General features: G+C 41.2%; 1 protein-coding gene across 1 annotated transcript in view; it reads right to left on the minus strand.

Annotated features, from left to right (window-relative positions):
* Positions 1–17,100, minus strand: part of ITGA9 (integrin subunit alpha 9) — a 227,065-nt gene that overhangs the window by 24,402 nt on the left and 185,563 nt on the right. The window contains exons 24-26 of the mRNA XM_042806477.1: positions 8,903–9,028; positions 8,265–8,384; positions 6,461–6,562 (exon numbers count right to left, since the gene is read on the minus strand). Coding sequence (XP_042662411.1) covers positions 6,461–6,562; positions 8,265–8,384; positions 8,903–9,028 — 348 coding nt within the window. The remainder of the gene's footprint in view (positions 1–6,460; positions 6,563–8,264; positions 8,385–8,902; positions 9,029–17,100) is intronic.

Raw genomic sequence — 17,100 nt, forward strand, 5'->3', positions numbered from 1 at the left:
CAGATGATTTGCACACACTGTTTTTTTTCTATTGATGAGATATTATCAGGCATTTGATGATGAGACATGAAAACATAGCAAATGGACAGGAACAAAGCTATACATAGCATTATCCAAACATATTCCCATAACCAGTATCACAATGCTCAAAATAGCTCTCAAACGCGGACAAATTCTTTGCCTGAGAAGAGTAATAATTTTAGTATTTCAGACATTAGCACAAAGCCTTTGTCAGACTTTTTAAGACATCTTGTTGAACAGAGGAAGTTTCCTAAGCAGCAGTCTCCCTCATAGCCAAGACGAGTGTAAGCAAAATACCAGACAGAGAGATCAAACACAAATCTTGTGCCTTCCTTGTATTTCTGAGCCAGCTTAGAAGGATGATCTGATGTGGCAGTCCGTTTCTCACGGAGGCTGTGGTTAGCATCCATCTTGTGGACATAAGTCAGATGACTATTTCTTAGATGATAAGGCATTAATGTTATTTTCCTTTCTGACTCTAAAAGAAAAAAAGCCTCCTAACATTTTAAGCATTGCCAACTTTAGCAAAGAGACCTTTCAAACAGTCCCTGGATGCAAAATGAGGTGGTGCCTTCTCTCTACTACTCAGAGAATAAACGTTGACATATCACAACCTCCAGCACAACAGACCTGTATGTCCTCCTCTTTGCCAAAAGACAGAGCCAGGAGTAGCTGCAGAGGTCAAATCATACATCTTCTCTACAGCAAGAGCCCCACAGTTCAGGTTTGAAGCACACTGGCTAGAATAACTTGGCTGTAGCTTTTGCATTCACAGTTCGAGCTGTAAGGGTAGGGAGCAACAAGAGCTTCTTATCTATCCGGTTTCTTCTAGCAGTCTGGAATCAACATACAAGCAAAACCCCACCCTGTTTATGGTTTATGGTTTGGAGAGGAGCAGGGATGCTATGCATGTTAATGCCCTTTCCCCTCTCAAGCCCTCAAAATCTGTCTGCATTAATACGCAGCCACTGCAATGAGTTTTGGTGAAGAAACAACCAACAACAACAAACCCAAGCCAAACCCCAATCAAACCAGACTGAGCAGACGGTCAGTGTACACGATGTGTCAGGAGTATCAGCAAGAAGCCAACACAGTAACTGGTGGGAGGCCGGGAGGCTGAAGGCTGAGGGTGAAGTTACTGAAGAGAAGCACCCCATCTGCCACCCGCCGCTTGACCCGCTGGCCATTGCGCCGTCTCTGAAAGTCAATCTGGAGCCAACCTTGAACTCCTTGTCCCGCCCACCCCAGCAGCACAGCCAACACGTGGAGGGGCACAGGGAAGCCCCCAGCCCAGCACACTTCCCACAGCCCCAGCCGATGGGGAAGACAGGGTTGTGACTGATGCTGAGGATAAGGGGTGGTGGGGTTGGGAAAGCATCCCGGAGACGGCAGCAGCCGTCTGGCTCAGAGAAAGCTCATGCAACCGTCATAAAATATGAACTGGATTACAGGCTTGTTTTCTGATGAAACACCAGGGAAAGGCCGTGAAGAACAGAGTTGTCTTGACAATGTATGAGGAGTTCTAGTTTCATATTTATCTTTTGCATTTCACACTGTACTTGCGGGACCTGAAAGCAGCGAAGCTCAGGAGGCAGCGCAGCTTGCTGTTTAGCTGTACATAGCTCACACTTCAATCAAGTTTTACACAATGTAACTGCCCCTCCTTAAAATAACAGAGATTTGCACCCTACCACTGATTTCTGAAATGTTGAACCCACAAAGAGTAGGGTATCTACCAGTTCATCTTTTACCCGTGTCAAATACTTGCTATATTCTGATGGTCTTAGTGAACAAATTGAAAAGAATCAGAAGTTTTGTAATGCTTTTAAAACACCCTATTCCAGTAAAGTGTGTAGGCAAGAAGCTAAGAAGTTAATTGAGTAGGAACTTTGCAAATACTTAAAGTTCATACTATGATGAAGCCCTTTGCAGAATAGCTACACAGTGCTGCACCAGGACTCAGAACGACAAGAAACATACTTAGCTAAATCTGGTCAGAAATATATACTTGAAAAAAATTTTCATGTATTTTTGCTTATACACACTAAATTAATTTTATGCACTTGTAGCATGCACCAGCGCACCATGGAAGGTACAGGCTTATAAAAAAATGCTATTTGATTTCTGTATTATTACCCAGAATATTTCTGGTGTTTCAAACCACACTGCACTGCTGGCTGAGTTGTCCATTCAAGCTTCGTTATAGTCGGAGGGAATTGCAGTAAAGACACCATTCTCCTATACATCCGTACATGTATGCATACGCACCCCTTTTAATATATTTATTTACATATACTAAGAAAAACCTTGGAAGTTCTTGAAAAATACAGACCTGAGGTATCCTTGCTACCTGCTTGTCTCTATCCCTGGGAAATGAACTATATTTTATTGCTACCGTGTATTGCTCTGTTCCTTTACCCAAGGTTGTGTTCCTCCCTGCCTGACTGCACTGTAAAGACAAGAAAATCTATAAAGGGATTGTTACAGTAACAGATGGAAAGGTAAAACAATGAAATGAGAAACCAGACATGGTGCAAATAACCCACTGGAAAGGAGGCTGCAAAGCTGCTGGAGGAAGGACGTATCTGGCTCCAGCCAGGCTGGGATGTTGCTCCCACCTCAAAGGCAAGCCGGAGAGAGCGGGTGCCTTCAAATGCTGAGTGTCTCTAAGAGGCCCGAGGGGGTGGTGGCACGTTGCTGAGTGGAAGAGGCAGTTCCCACGGCGATTAAAAGGAGGCTGGGACATCATGAGCACTATCTAGCACCACAGGCTGCTCCTTCCAACGCAGATGTGGAGAACAGGCTAAAGTCAGGAGTCCTCTGCGCTGCAGGCAGATGGCTGAAGCTTAGGGACCTGAATATGCATTTAAATCCCTCTGCATATAAATACCTCTCAAAAACACCTTGTAGGTCTTCACAACCATAAACTTCATTTTCTAAAGTTTTTCTTTTTCGTTGTTTTTTTTCCCAAAAATATATTTATCATCACAAACATAAACATACCTAAACCCTGAGCCAAAAAAAAAAAAAAAATCCATGTGGGGCAACCACTTGTCTGTGTTGAATTAAACTTGGGGTGACTGGGCTGAAAATGAGAGAATGGTGAGCTCTGCCCAGGAGGAGGGAAAGGTTCAAAGGCGTGATGAAGCGTACCTGTGGTGAGCTGACAGCACCAGACAGCTACATGGTAGCCTTCAGCTTTACAGGGCATTTTGCTGCAGGAGCTGTGTGCATTTTTCCTGGGGTTCCCCTTTCATCTATTCAGCTTTGCACTCCCTCACTTCCAAGACAGGGAGACTCAGAGGCATCCAGCTGGTTTTGACGTAGTGAAATCCAGCCTATTCTTCCCTCCAGGCTGGCACTTGCAGAGGGAAGTCCTTTTGCTCCTTAAGAGCACTCCTCCTCCTCCTCCTGCACACCAACAGCGAGCATAGGATGTGAATCGTTGGATCTGGTATTTGACCACAGTGGTCACAAGGAGCTTATTGTTGGGTTTGCCTCACATGCAGACGAGAAGGGAGCCAAACCTTCATGGAAACCCATATGCTCAAGAAAAGAAAGTATGTCTCCTGAAAATACCACACCATCGTTTCAGCCAATACGTACTCATGTTAATACAACTGTCATCACAGAGCCAAATCCAAACTCTGCTCACCTTCTTCATGTGATTTGTCTAATACAAGAATTCAAATGGTCTGTTATAACTGGAGACAGAAAATACGTTGTTCCAAATCACATAAAACCATATCCAAATCCAGAGAAATGATTTCTGAAAATTGCATAAATGCATCTTTTTTAAAAATGGGTTCATTTCAAAGACAGCCTGCTACCCATCTTGCAGATATTTATATAAGCTTTTGCACCTCTCTTACAAATCATCTACTAGAGTTTCTGACAAAGCTGTTATTTATACAGGTGGTCATGCCACCACTGGTACTTCTTACACTGAGCATCACAAATATCAGTCTTCCTTTTCGTCTTCTTTACAGATAGTTTGCACTCTGAGATTGTACACTATATTGTAAAAGTGCCCAGTGAAGTATGGACACCTGGTTCTAAAGAACTTTTTAAATATGCTAGTAAGTCGACATTTAGCTGTAGAAAGCAAAAAGGCCTTTCCAAATTTACCATGATAAACTGTCTAAGAAAATGATTTTCGTAACTAGGGAACACTCTCATAAGCAGACTCAAAGGAAGTCCATGTACAACTGTTCAGAAGGAGCTGCTATTCAAATGGACATGGTACAGCAGCCCACGGTGACCGCAAAGAATACAGGATGAGCTTTAAAAAGTAAGGGAGAAGTATGAGCAGAGACATTTAATCTCTCCTGTCTCTAATTCCAGCTGAATAGCTGTGGGTTGTAACAAGTACTATTCCCTTCTGCATTCCACAAGAGAAGAGAAGAGAGAAAAATTAATACCTTGAGTCAAACCACATGTCTTAAATTTTTCCCTGAACACGACCCTATGCAAAACATGCAGCAATGGTGAAGCCAACAGACATATGGAAATAGCATAAAGGAGAGCACAAATGGCATGCACATTAGAAAAGACTTGAAATTACAAATTGATGTTACATGGCTACAACATGTCAAGCATGCTCCTTTACAGATAGGGCTACCCAGGAACTAGAAGCAAGCTCTTGTTTGCAGATTAATACAGCTTCCCAGTACACACAGTGCACTTCATAATCATTGCAACTGAAGGCCTGATGAAAGGCTTTCCGGGAACAGGAAAAGGACAACGCGTTTTTTTGTTGTTTTCTTTTTTTCTCCAAGCATTAGATAACAATGAAATACAGCAGAGCTTGCATTCCTAGATGAAAGCATTTCTAAATTTTTAATATTAAATAATAGGAATCCCACACATTTTCCATTATGCCTATCATTATGAGGGATTCTAAAATGCTTTACAGATCAAAATATTGGAGATGTCCTAGCTTCTTCCATTTCACTGGGGGCGTAGGCATCATAGTCAGGTGTTACTTCAGTCATTAATGAAATTTTGCCATAAAATTGCAAGATTTGTTCTGTGGAAGCTGCAGAACTAAAGAGAGATCAAGCAATGTATTAACAGTCAGGGCTGCAGGTCACTTATAAGGCACATACCCAGAGAATGCTAGCTATGTTTTTCATTTCAGCTGCCAAGCCTATTTTTTAATGCTCTTTAGAATGGTTCAGAAACCTGACAAAGGAAATAAAACAGAAGGGAAAAAATGGGGTCCTGTCAAATAAAATAATTTATTTCTCTGACAGGTCTAATAAAATAGGAAGTTAAATCTAGGGTTGCAGACATGATGGTGGAGAAGATGGTCACTGTAGTGGTGTCTCTACTTTCAGACCGAAGGTAGTAAGTAGATGCAGGTTCAATACTTCCTTTGTCTGTAGGGTTTTAAATCCAGTATCTCCGAGATGGGTGCTTTAATTTGGGGTGTCAGTGTCTTCCAAAAGTGTGTTTCAATGCTCTCCCACTCAAACCTCAATAATACTCACTGAAATGGAGTCAGTGAGAGAATGGTTGCATGGGCTGGTGGTGATGACAATCACTGGGGATAAAAGGATAACTAAGAGATGGGATCTAGGTCATGTTCCAAAAATACACACCAAGAGAAGAAACTGAAAATAGTCCAGATTACCTCTGATCCTCACATGAGAGAGAAACAAGAAATGAAACTAAAATTTCATCAGGCAAATAGAAAGTTGAATTGGAGTGTGGCCCCCAGTTCAATTTTCATGTATAAGTATTAGGTGACTTGGTAGTAGGAAACCAAAGCCATTACACCTCCTCCTTCTCCAGCAGATTACAAACGTGGCCCTGTGCAGTTTTACTTACAGCCAAAACTACACAGTGAATTCACCTTGAGCTTTAATATTTCCCCTTCAATCTTCAGTCCAGACTCACGCATATCAACACAAAATGCAGTATCAGGTCATACATGAATTCCACCATCTCAGCACAATGTTCATTGTTTAATGAACCTCTGAAAGTCTAGACCTCCTTGCCCATTTTCACAGCTCCCAAAATATCATTAACACTTCTAAATATTTCATCCTGGCACATCTGAAAAGACTTTGCTGGGGTTTCAAGTCACTGCTAGGTTTTCAAGGAAAATCTGCATTAGATTAAAGCAGGTGTTAACCCTAGAAGAGGAAGCTAAGCCTAATTTTGGCACAAATACCTCAAGGTTATTATAATTTTGGCTAGTATGATATAGATCCTCCTGATTCACATAGCGTCATCCACTGTGATGGCATGGTTATCACAGAGAGCAAAACCACAGGAGCCCAGTTCACAGCACTGCTAGGTTAGCCGAAGTCTGGGCACTCTCATGGGCTAGACCAGCCCAAGTCCAGCCACAAATTCCACTTTGCATAGAGCTCTCAATGATCTCCAGCCCACTGGGATCAGGAAACCTTTCTCTTGAGGTTCATTTACTTACTGGCTTTTCTTCTGGGCTCCCACTGGGCACCTCCACAACTCTGAGGTCATGGTCCACTCGCACCCTCGCCCTCGTGACAAACTGGATGACCGATGAACTGTCCTGAGAAGTAAAAAGAAGAATTAGATTTGAGGGTACAAAAAAAAGGCACCAAAAAACCCCCAAACAAAAACATCTGCCAGTGTAATAAACACCTCTAGACAACGCTTAGTGGAGGTTGGGTTGAGAGTTAAGTACCATCCTGGTTAAAACCCTGCTTCGAAAAAAAATACACCTTACGCTCGTAATAGACAGACAAACCTGAGCACATTATCTCAGTAAAACAAAATCAGGTATGTTGGACTTTAAACACATCATTTGTATTTGGCCTGTTAACGTTTCCCACATTTACTGCAAAAGCAAAAGACGGAACGTTGTCCATCAACACAGGCAGGCTCAATATTAACCATCAAAGAAAAGTTCCTATTTGTTTTTCAAGTGAACAGAAAAAAGAAACACAAAGCTGGGATAAATTCCAGTATATCCCAAGGTGAAAACTTCTCAATCATGTGAATCTGTGCACTGCAAATATCTTAAATATTCAGTGTACACCTCTCCTTATTACCATATATTTCTCCTATATTTTTACACAGTGCATTTTAACAGGCACATTCCAATAAGCTGCCATTTCCACTCAGGGGTTAGTCATTTGTATGCTGTTCCCCTTGGGCGGGGTAGGTGGGTGATAAGTAGCAAATGGCATGTATTGGTGATACTGACCCAAACACGTGTAAGCACTGTATGTTTTTTAAAGGTATGTTGCTAACGGTCATCTTGGAAAGGGCCCAGCAGACGGGATGAATCCTGGCTACTCCCAGGATTGAATTTCCCAGCAGCACATTTTGTGTGCACTCAATGTGCTTACATATTTCATTATTTCCACAAGCATGTTACAAATACCTGAAACGTCTGGTCTTGCCTGTATTTTCTGTTTTCAAATATGAACAAATATTAGCAGAGTGGTTAGTTTCATCTGGGAAAGCTCAGGGCTAACAATTGCTTTAGGAATTGCTTTCTAATAAGGGCTCTCTCCAGTGCTTTTAATCTAGCAGCTATCAAAGACAGGTTTATTTTAGTAGGCTCATGTTATCAGCTTTCTCCTCCAATTGTATTATTCCCTCATAATCTTACAGCATTGTGCCACAATTACACAGTCAGCATTTTTGTAAGTAAAGGAAAATAGGGCAAAAAGCAGTAAATCACTAGAAATTTGGAAGATTTGCTGTCTCATTCAGTGGCTTCAGAGAAGACAGGAATTTACTTGCGACCATTTGTTTCTTGTCACAAATGTCAAGCTCAGCATTAATATGGTTATGATGCATCTTCCTTGAATAATAATCATTTGAAGTAAAAAATCACAAAAAACTGCCACGTCTCTGTTTACATGGAAGGAATGATAGATAGTTGGTCACAGTTTACATGCACTTACTCTACTTCTCATTTTCCAGAATGGAAACTTTCAGAAATCAATTCAACTTTCAGAAGTCTCTAGCCTTAACACCATGCATACAATTAGGGGCCTCATTTGTTGTTTCACAATGTATAAATTTCTGAACTTAATTTATTTCTATCTTAATGGGTAATGGGTAAGAACTAAGATTAACACCTCCATACATGCTGTTGATAAATAGATCTGTTTTCTTTGACACCATGATTTTTTTTAACACACTGGTAAAGAGAGGAAGGAGTGAAATTTTTGAGTCCACTGGTGCATATAAGCATACTTAAACTGTTTTTTAAGACAAACTACAAAGGAAGCAAGTACCTTCTTCAGTATCTCAGTATTCAGCAGCGTGTAGATACTTATATCACAGGACTCTGCTTTGGCTAGTGAGCTTAAGTTGCAGCGTATAATTAAGCAAGACCTGCCTGGTCTTTCACAGTCCTACAGGAAATACAGAAAAAGCTGTTAGGCAAAGAAGGAAAAAAATCAGTGACAAACTGTGTGACAGCAAACACACCGGCTGACTAAGTTACATAGCAAACTGCTAAAATACAGCACTCCTGCGTTGAAATAACAGCAACTCTCAAGGCGGGGAGACAGCTAGATACAGAGACCCGCATGAAAGCAAGCCAGGTAAAATGCAGCGCGCTGCTGAGCGGAGCGGGGCGCGTGCCGTGCCTCTGGCAAGAGATGGGAGCGAGGGCTCTGGTCACCCAGGCTGTGCTGGCATGCCGGATAACTCCCTCCCCACCACGCCTCCCGGAGCCTCCTCTTTCTGTTTAAACATCAGATAATTAAAATCACTAAATATCCCCACAGCACAATATCAGCACTAGTATGCGTGCACCCAGCAGTTGCTCTGTAACAAACTATCTGCTCGGGCTCTTCATGCTAAGCCATGCAGAATCTTTTCTAAGAGACACTGTATGTTCAAGTTTGCCACAAGTGGACTTTCTTACCAGTACTTTTCTGCCAGACTTTGTGAAAAAAGCAAATATTGTGTGGAAAATATTTTCATTCCCTTGAGGAACAACACATGGGCTGGGGTTTCTGTGAAAAGAACAGCTTCCTTTGTCGTGACCAACCTGCGAGCAGAATTATAAATCACAATTACCATTAGAAACTAAACTAAATGACACAAGAAAGTGGGATTAGCCTGTCCATAAAAATACACATACATCTGAGCTCGATGTCTAGGCTCCCATTAATAGTCAAAAAGTGCTTTGGGAGTCAAATAATCCTAAAGAAAATATCTAAATTAAGCCAGATGAACCATGCTATGGAAATGCTTGTCTCTCTCGACTGGATAGGATACGAATGTATCTAGCCTGGCTCACATGTAGGTGTCTGTGTTCTACATGTCTGGAGATAGAGACAGAGGAGAAAAATCTCAGCAAAAGATATAAATCACCAGATAGCATTTTAAGTCAATAGTGTCACCCTGTGTATTGCCTTTTTTTGTAACTGTATTATTTGGTGCTTTAGCCAACTTGGCTGTTTCACAGTTTATATCAGAACTAATGAGATAAATTAAATCTCTGTGCAAATGCACAAGCCTGGACACTAAATCTGATATTTTACCTTCCGCATAAATAGTACAAAAATAGACCTTTTGTATCATTAGCTTATTCACTTGCCCAGGAAAGAAGATGCTTGAAGCAAGCGAAACATACCAAGTTTTGATAAACTGATCTTCAGTCAAGATAACTTTGCACTACAAAACCCTTCTCACTTTTTGCAGCTTATGAATATTGACTTAAGAAAATCTATTGGAAATTAAAACAAATTATGACACAAAGGATCAGTAGATTTCTTCTGCTGCCATCCTTAAAACCTGCAAGAGAGAGCGAGATTTCCCCACAAACCACCAAGTGACATTATTACACATCCTGCTGTTAACCTCCCCACATCCTCTACTCTGAGAGGATGAAAACTTGTACCTTATTCGTATCACAAATACTTGAGAGGGAAAAAGCATTGTTTTAGATATGAAATTATTGCATGCTCTGAGTCTGATTCTGTATTAAACAGTATATAGCTGAGTTACCCAAAGTATTGCCAAAAAGGAAGCAAAACCCAAAGGTCTATCTAGATGTTAAATGCTATTTTCCAGACAAGTGATGCCTATGTCTCTCGGTAAGATACACCTTTCTCTGCTTCACTGGCCCACAAGCGCTTCAAAATCTGTTATTTGAAGTTCGTATTCACAACCTGTCTTTACATAATCTGTCATTACTTTCCCAACAGATACAGGCAGTTTACCCATAGTTTACAGTCTCCTTGGGATCATATGAAAATTAAGACTGTGATGTTCTCCATTTGTCCAGATCACCTGGAATAAGTTTTCATTATTGATTGCAGGTAAAAGATTCACAAAGCCCACTGACATTTATTTTCTTTGGACTTTCACATGGGAATTAGATCCAGATCAACCAGAAGGTTTATGTTAAATCAAGAACAGCAAAAAGTCAAGATCTATTCATTACTTGCTCTTTCTTCCTGAAAGTTTGAATTACTGGACACTTGGACAGATGTCATTAGATTCATGCAAGAGATACAGAAAGGACAGTATGAGCTTCTGCACTATCCCAGCTTTTGGTGTACTCCTCAAACAGTCTTGCTTCACATCCTGTACAAATACAGTGTAAGAACAAAGCAAAGCAGAAATATCTCACAAAATTAAAGGGAATTATCTGGCATGAATCCATATAAATCTGGTCTTTTCTTCTCCAAATGATTATCTTTTCTTAAACTGCAACTTAGCTACATCTCGTCCTTCTTATAACACTTCAGCTGAAACACAGAAAGGCACCTCCAGAGGACTAAGTCTGTCCTAATTAGTCTCTAAGACCAATTACCCCTTCCTCTCTTCCAACTATGCAGCAATCCTACATGAGGTGGCTACTAAATTTAGTGTGTCTGCACATGGCAGAAGTGACACGTGCAAGGACCGAGCACCTCCTGTCACCTGCACGGCTCTGGAACAGACCAACAGGACTCCTATAGCCTGTTTTAGTAGCCAAAGGCAGATGCCAGTTCCTAGGAGGTGGCAGACACTACTACTTGGCCTGCAGAATTTGGGGGAATTCAACCAGGCAGAAATTAGGTCGTATTCATCTGTGCATCTGTGATCAATCAGCATATGCTGACAGCTGGTAGGCAGGAAAGGATGCAAGGCAGCCGAGAAGCACTCAGTTTCTTCTAGCACTCTTAGAAACAGCAGAGCCACTGTACTAGGAAAAAAGTAATAAAAAACTTCTAAATGGGTGGATCGTGCTGATGTAGAAGGAAATCCAGCCTTTCCAAAGGACTGGCCACAGTTTTTTTTTTTGGTTTTTGTTTTGATAGGGTTACTGTCAGACACTTATATTTCACACCATCTCCTATTTTCCTCAATTTTTACATGCATAAAGGGAAGGTTCAGTCACCCAGTCAGACAAAACTATGGCAACCTTTCATTAAACTTTGTTTTCAATGAAAAATTCAGCTCTAGGAAATCCACCTGCTAAATAAAATTTTTGCACAAAGCTCCTGACTGCATTATTCTGAGACTGAACTGCATCGCTGAAATACAAATCAGGATTTGGCCTCGTGCGTGTGAACAAGCCTCTCCTTGTTCAAACATGGTGCTACCCCAGCCAACTGTTCTTCTCCTTGTGACCAACCTCATCATCTGGTACACAGAGAAGAAAATTTCTGGCAAAGTTTAAGGGCTTTGCATGAGCAAACGCTTACGATTTATAGATGCAGGAACTGTGTAAGTCTTTGAAACAGAGTATGTAGCCAGGCTCTTTGAGGATGTGTTGGAGCTTCAGGGTACCTGACATACTAGAGCTTTTTGGAAATTTCCATGTGGTCTCAGCAGCCTATAAACAGAAAAGGATTACCCCCAAAGTGGTCTTCCCAGGACCTGGGATCTAACGTCTCACAGAAAGAGCAGCAGGGGGTTTTTGGAGCAGTGAAGAGGATGTGGGAAGAGATGTGTGTTGCCTTTGTACTCAGTACAAGGACTGCACAGAAGCCACAGAGAAAAATCAACATCCAACTCCTAACACAAACAAATAACAAAACTGGGGCAGGGGGAACAAGGACAGAAGGGAGGCTCTCTGAAATCCTATGTTAAGCCTGCAGCTTGGGAAATAAAACCCCTGTCCTGAGTGAGGTACGATGCAGGAGCAGCTCTGCAGCCTCCCAGGAAGGGACTTCCCAGCTGTCTCCGTTAAAGGTTGTTTCATTTTGTTTTCCAGAAGGTACTTACCTGTTTTAAGTCCTGCATAAAATCATTTGTGGTCTGGTGCACTGGCAATACAGTTAAATCTCCTCTACTGGAAGTGTACCTAAAATCCGTACCCAGACAGATGCAGAGCAAGTCTGCATTAGCACAGAATGTAGGCCAAACAAAAAGGTGAACCAGGCTAACCGCATGGCATCCTCAGCACCTGATGTCCAGATTATGTTCTTTCTAACACGCTCTGAGTTCCTGTGCCCTGAGTGGGCTGCAGCCACAAATGAGTGCTAAGCGCACTCTCCGAGCGCTCCTTTGTGTTTCTTTGGCCCCAACTGGAATCCGGTTTGCGCACTCTGTGGTGCTAACCACGGGTCCCTGCATGGGGAGGGCTGGGGATTTTGCTTTAAAAGCTCACTTCTGGGCTGAACTCAGATTCTAGTGAAGAAGCACTCTAAGGTGCGCTTTGGGCTTCAGCCCAGCAGAACTGCCAAGCGTCATGACTCTGAAAGTGTGCAAAATACACATTATGCCTGCTTGCTAAGAACAAGTTTTCAATTGTCTCATGCATGGGTGTGGATACTACATTAACTCCTATAAGCAGCAGTCCTGGAATTAATACTAGAATGGTTACACTTCTACTGAAGCAAAGCCTTCTGGAACAAAAAAGCTACAATTGGTCTTGACCATACAAAATTCCTCCATAACTAGCAGTGACATATGTGTATTTTTAATCTGACCTAGCAGATTTCATTGAACAGCTTTACATTACAGACAAGAATGTCCTAAAAATAATTCTGAAGGTTTTAAATTATTTTCTGCTTTTTCTTTTTCTCTATATACAATAGTCTGCTCTCACATGTAGTCTAGACTTCCACATATATAACGAGTTTTTTCAGAGTAACAGTGTAAAATTCGCTTAACACAGAACTAACTATTACCAACTACTGATCCTGGCCTTCAACTCCTGGAAAACCTTTCCAATTAAAAAAATAAATAGCATATTGAAATTACATTTTCAGATTTTCAATTCTAAACTGAAAAATTCATAAAGGGGTGGTTTTCTGATGGAAACCTGAACATTTTTGAAAAACTTTTCCATAAAAGAATTTTTAATTTAATGTATTTATTATGATTTGTCATGGTTCTAATTAGAATGAAGCATGTTTTGACCATCTTTAATAATGTTGTCAACTTTCACGTGAAGCAAACCAACATTAAGAACAAAATGTAAAATTTTCCCACACAAGCTTTTACTGACAATGGTTTCTTTTTACCAGGCTGTCCATGTGTAGAGATGTTCCTGTTCTCTAGGAACATCTTGTCACAGACTGCAAAACACCTAACATCAGTGCAGCATGTATATTATTTTTTTTCTAGTTTCTATCTCAAGTTCAAAGGCACTTTTGTGAAACTGCTCAGCCCCAAGGTAAATAAAGGTCAAACCCCCCCCCCTTCACAGTGGAAATATCAGAGTGACTAAAACCAGCACAACCTATATTCAGATTTCACATGCATTCTTGAACATCTCTGGATGTCAGAAGAGCCATCTAGAATTTTCAACAGTGAGCTGTTATTGTTGGATGCTTCACTTAAGACACCTATCAGGCCTGCTTCCGCAAGGTGGACATGCAACACTTAAAAATCACTATCTTTTAGAGAGTTTTAGCTGGGCATCCAAAATCTAAGGGACTGAAAATCACTACTCACTCACGAACATATATATGCGTATTCTCCTATTGCATTCAACACGTGTGCATAACCATGCAACATGCATAAACACAAAGAGATGTAAGCCAGAACATTTGTAGTAAACAGACTGTAAATGGCATTTTGCATATTCAGGCCTCTAAAGGTCACCATAACCCTGCAAAGGTTAATAGTATTACTAATCTATCATCATGCAGAAAATAAGAGTATCCCTTATGCTGCCTACCCTACCCATAAACAGCCACACATTCAGAGACAAGTTAGTCTCTAGCTTTGTTAATTTACTGGAAGTTGTTGTCCCCTTAAAAAGCCCATAAGCACACTTGAGAGACAATGTTTAAATAGGACAACCTATACGATGGGCTACTCTGCCAACTTTTTGTCATCAGCACAAACCACTAAGCTTCTTAGAGACAAGACGTAACCACTGGAGAAAGCATGTGCATTACTTCATGCTTTAAAAATGCTGTATCTGCAACAAGGAAGAAATTCCCACAGGACGACTTTAATGGACTCTGAAAAGTCTTACAGAGCAGGGGCAAACCCATAAAGCGGCAACAATTTTTAATCATATCAGATTACACCACCCTTAAGGAAAGTGGCAGGAGGACATTTCAGAGTGAAACAGTTGTATGTAAAACATATACACACATCACATCCTAAAATACTGCAGGATATTTAACAGGGCTGTATGGGAATAGCATGTTGGATTTATTACTTACACAGGGATCATCCTCTCTGACTTTTCCTGCACGTGTAGAGATTTATGAGAATATCTGGGCTGGGCTTGACACTCCAACAAGGCGATACCAGTACAAGGGGGACAATCATCACACCTTCCCCTGGGAACACAGAGGATCACCCAGAGCTGCCAACAAAACACTTCTCACATTTCTAATTCAGGTCAGCCATGAGTTTAGGGGGTTTGGAGTTTCTATGAGAAATAACACACCTCCTGCCTCAGCGTATTCCCCTTCTACTCTCAGCTCTGTCCCTCACCTTCAGGGTACTCGTAACATAATTTCTGCTCATCTGTAGCTACTCTCAGAACATGGCAATTTCTAGCAAGCCTTTGGGGCCTTTAGGAAATTGTTGGGGTTTGTTAGCAAACATTTTAAGGGTTCAGGCCATACTGCCTGTAACATAAACGTCACAGGTGGTCTGACAGCCAGTGGACCCTTCTAGACTGAACCTCAACCCATTTAACATGCGTCAAAGGTGAGACCCTCCACTTTTTCACAGCCCTGTGTGCTGCACAAGATGCCAACCTGGGAGAGGGAAATGAAATGCAATTTCCAAACAGGGAGCTGGGAATGTCAGCTGAGAACCAAGCACAGAGAAGTGGAAATTAGCAGTTGGCATGGGGTTAAGTATGTGCATGTGATAGGAGTCTCTTAGCAGAATGAGACTGAAAAACAAGAGGCAACTAGCTGTTGCTTCCAATGAAGCATTAATTACAATCTCCCTGCTGCACTGCCACATTTAGGAAGCCGAGAGCTAATCCCATATTTAATGACTGGCATTCTACAAGATAAAACAGTCAAACAAGCGTGTATATTCAGCTTATTCCTTATAGACAACACTAGACTCCCACTAATGCAAAGCATTCATTAAGGCATTAAAAACTTAAAGTTTCCAGGGTCTTGCAGTAAGCCTGGTTCCTCTCTTGATCTAAATCATCACCAGTTATTAGTGACAGCCTGGAAGCCAGCAGAATTAAGCTGACACAAAGCAAGCATGAAGAAGGTTGAATCCAGGCGTGCGTGCGTGTGATGGAACCAAACCCACATCTGATTACAGAAAAAGCACAGGGGCAAGATCAGGGAAAACAAGATATTTGCAGTTTTAGGTACAGGAAACACACAGGTCAGTTGTTTCACGAATTTGTTAATGTTGTCCAACTCCAAAATGGATGTCTTTCTCATCAGCCCTGGGGTACACTGGATCCAAAGGAAAGTTTGGCCATAGTCTTCATGAAATCACTGCCAAATAGTTTTTACGCATTTCTCCTTTCTTATTAGTGTTTTGGTTTTGTTTTTGTTTTTTTTTTTCTTCTGTTTTATTTATGTACGTATGTCTAATCAGCAGTTCAAGTTTGCAAACTGGATAATAAATAACAGATCCACTTTTGTTTGTCTTTGTTGTTAACCATAGCACATTCATCCTAACATTAGGGAAAAAATGTATATGCATGCCCTGATTCAAAGATACTGATTCACCTTTTAGTAGGGGAACAGAGAAGAATTGATAGGCGTGGATAATCTGACATGTCACACGAAGAAAAAAAAGGGTACTGACAAGAAATTCCAGACAAGGTCAGACTTTCAACAGTATACAAATAAGTTATGTAAATATGTTATCTGAGTACTTGCTCCATATGCCAAAAATGTTTAATATTCACAGATAACGACACATGTTTGAATCAGAGCAGTTTTGTTGATTCTGGCAATAAATTTCAGAGCCACTGAAACAACAGAAAAGAATTTGAAGAATTAACCCGTTTTACACAACCCTTGAAAGATTTCAGCTAAAAATAGTAATGTTGGTAAGGAAAACCAGTACTCCATAGATCTAACAGGTAAAATTACATGGCCAGAGGAAGCAGAGTGGAGATGCCAAAGCATTAAATCAGTGTGGAGGAGTACTCCACCATAGCTCTGGCTTCTGCTCCTCCAGCCTAAAGGAGAACACTACACGCATGTTTGGCACAAAACGGCCCTAACCCAACTGCAATGCCTGTAGATGTTTTTCGGATGCATTTAACCCTGCAGCTTAATTAAATAACCTGTTAACTGGGTTTGATCATCATAATGATGCAACATTTGCCTGATCTTGGCCCTGCAACCACTTCGCACATACTTAGCCTCAATCCCCAGAAGTACCACTCTCAAGAACTAGTGCTGCCTACCCAGCTTAGTAAGAAAAGCAAAGATATTCTGATTTAAAGTTCCTGACTTGCAAGACGGCAGCTCCTCTCCTAGACAGAGGGCACCGGCACCGCCACATGTACACAGTGAGAAGAAAGATGAACCACTCGCATGATTTAACTGAGAGGTCCACAGAAGGTTCAGGCCTAAGAATGAATGAACAGCACCTTACATGGAAACCAGTTTACCTCTAACATTCATGTGCTCCCTACGGATCAGCCTGTAACAGCTGAAAAACAAGAGGACGTATCTAAGATCAGCTCTAAGATCTAAGCTCTCTTTAGAGGCAGTGGAG

Source organism: Tyto alba, unplaced genomic scaffold, assembly GCF_018691265.1.
Source record: "Tyto alba isolate M040663 unplaced genomic scaffold, T.alba_DEE_v4.0 Super-Scaffold_46, whole genome shotgun sequence".
In the NCBI taxonomy this organism is placed as follows: domain Eukaryota; kingdom Metazoa; phylum Chordata; class Aves; order Strigiformes; family Tytonidae; genus Tyto; species Tyto alba.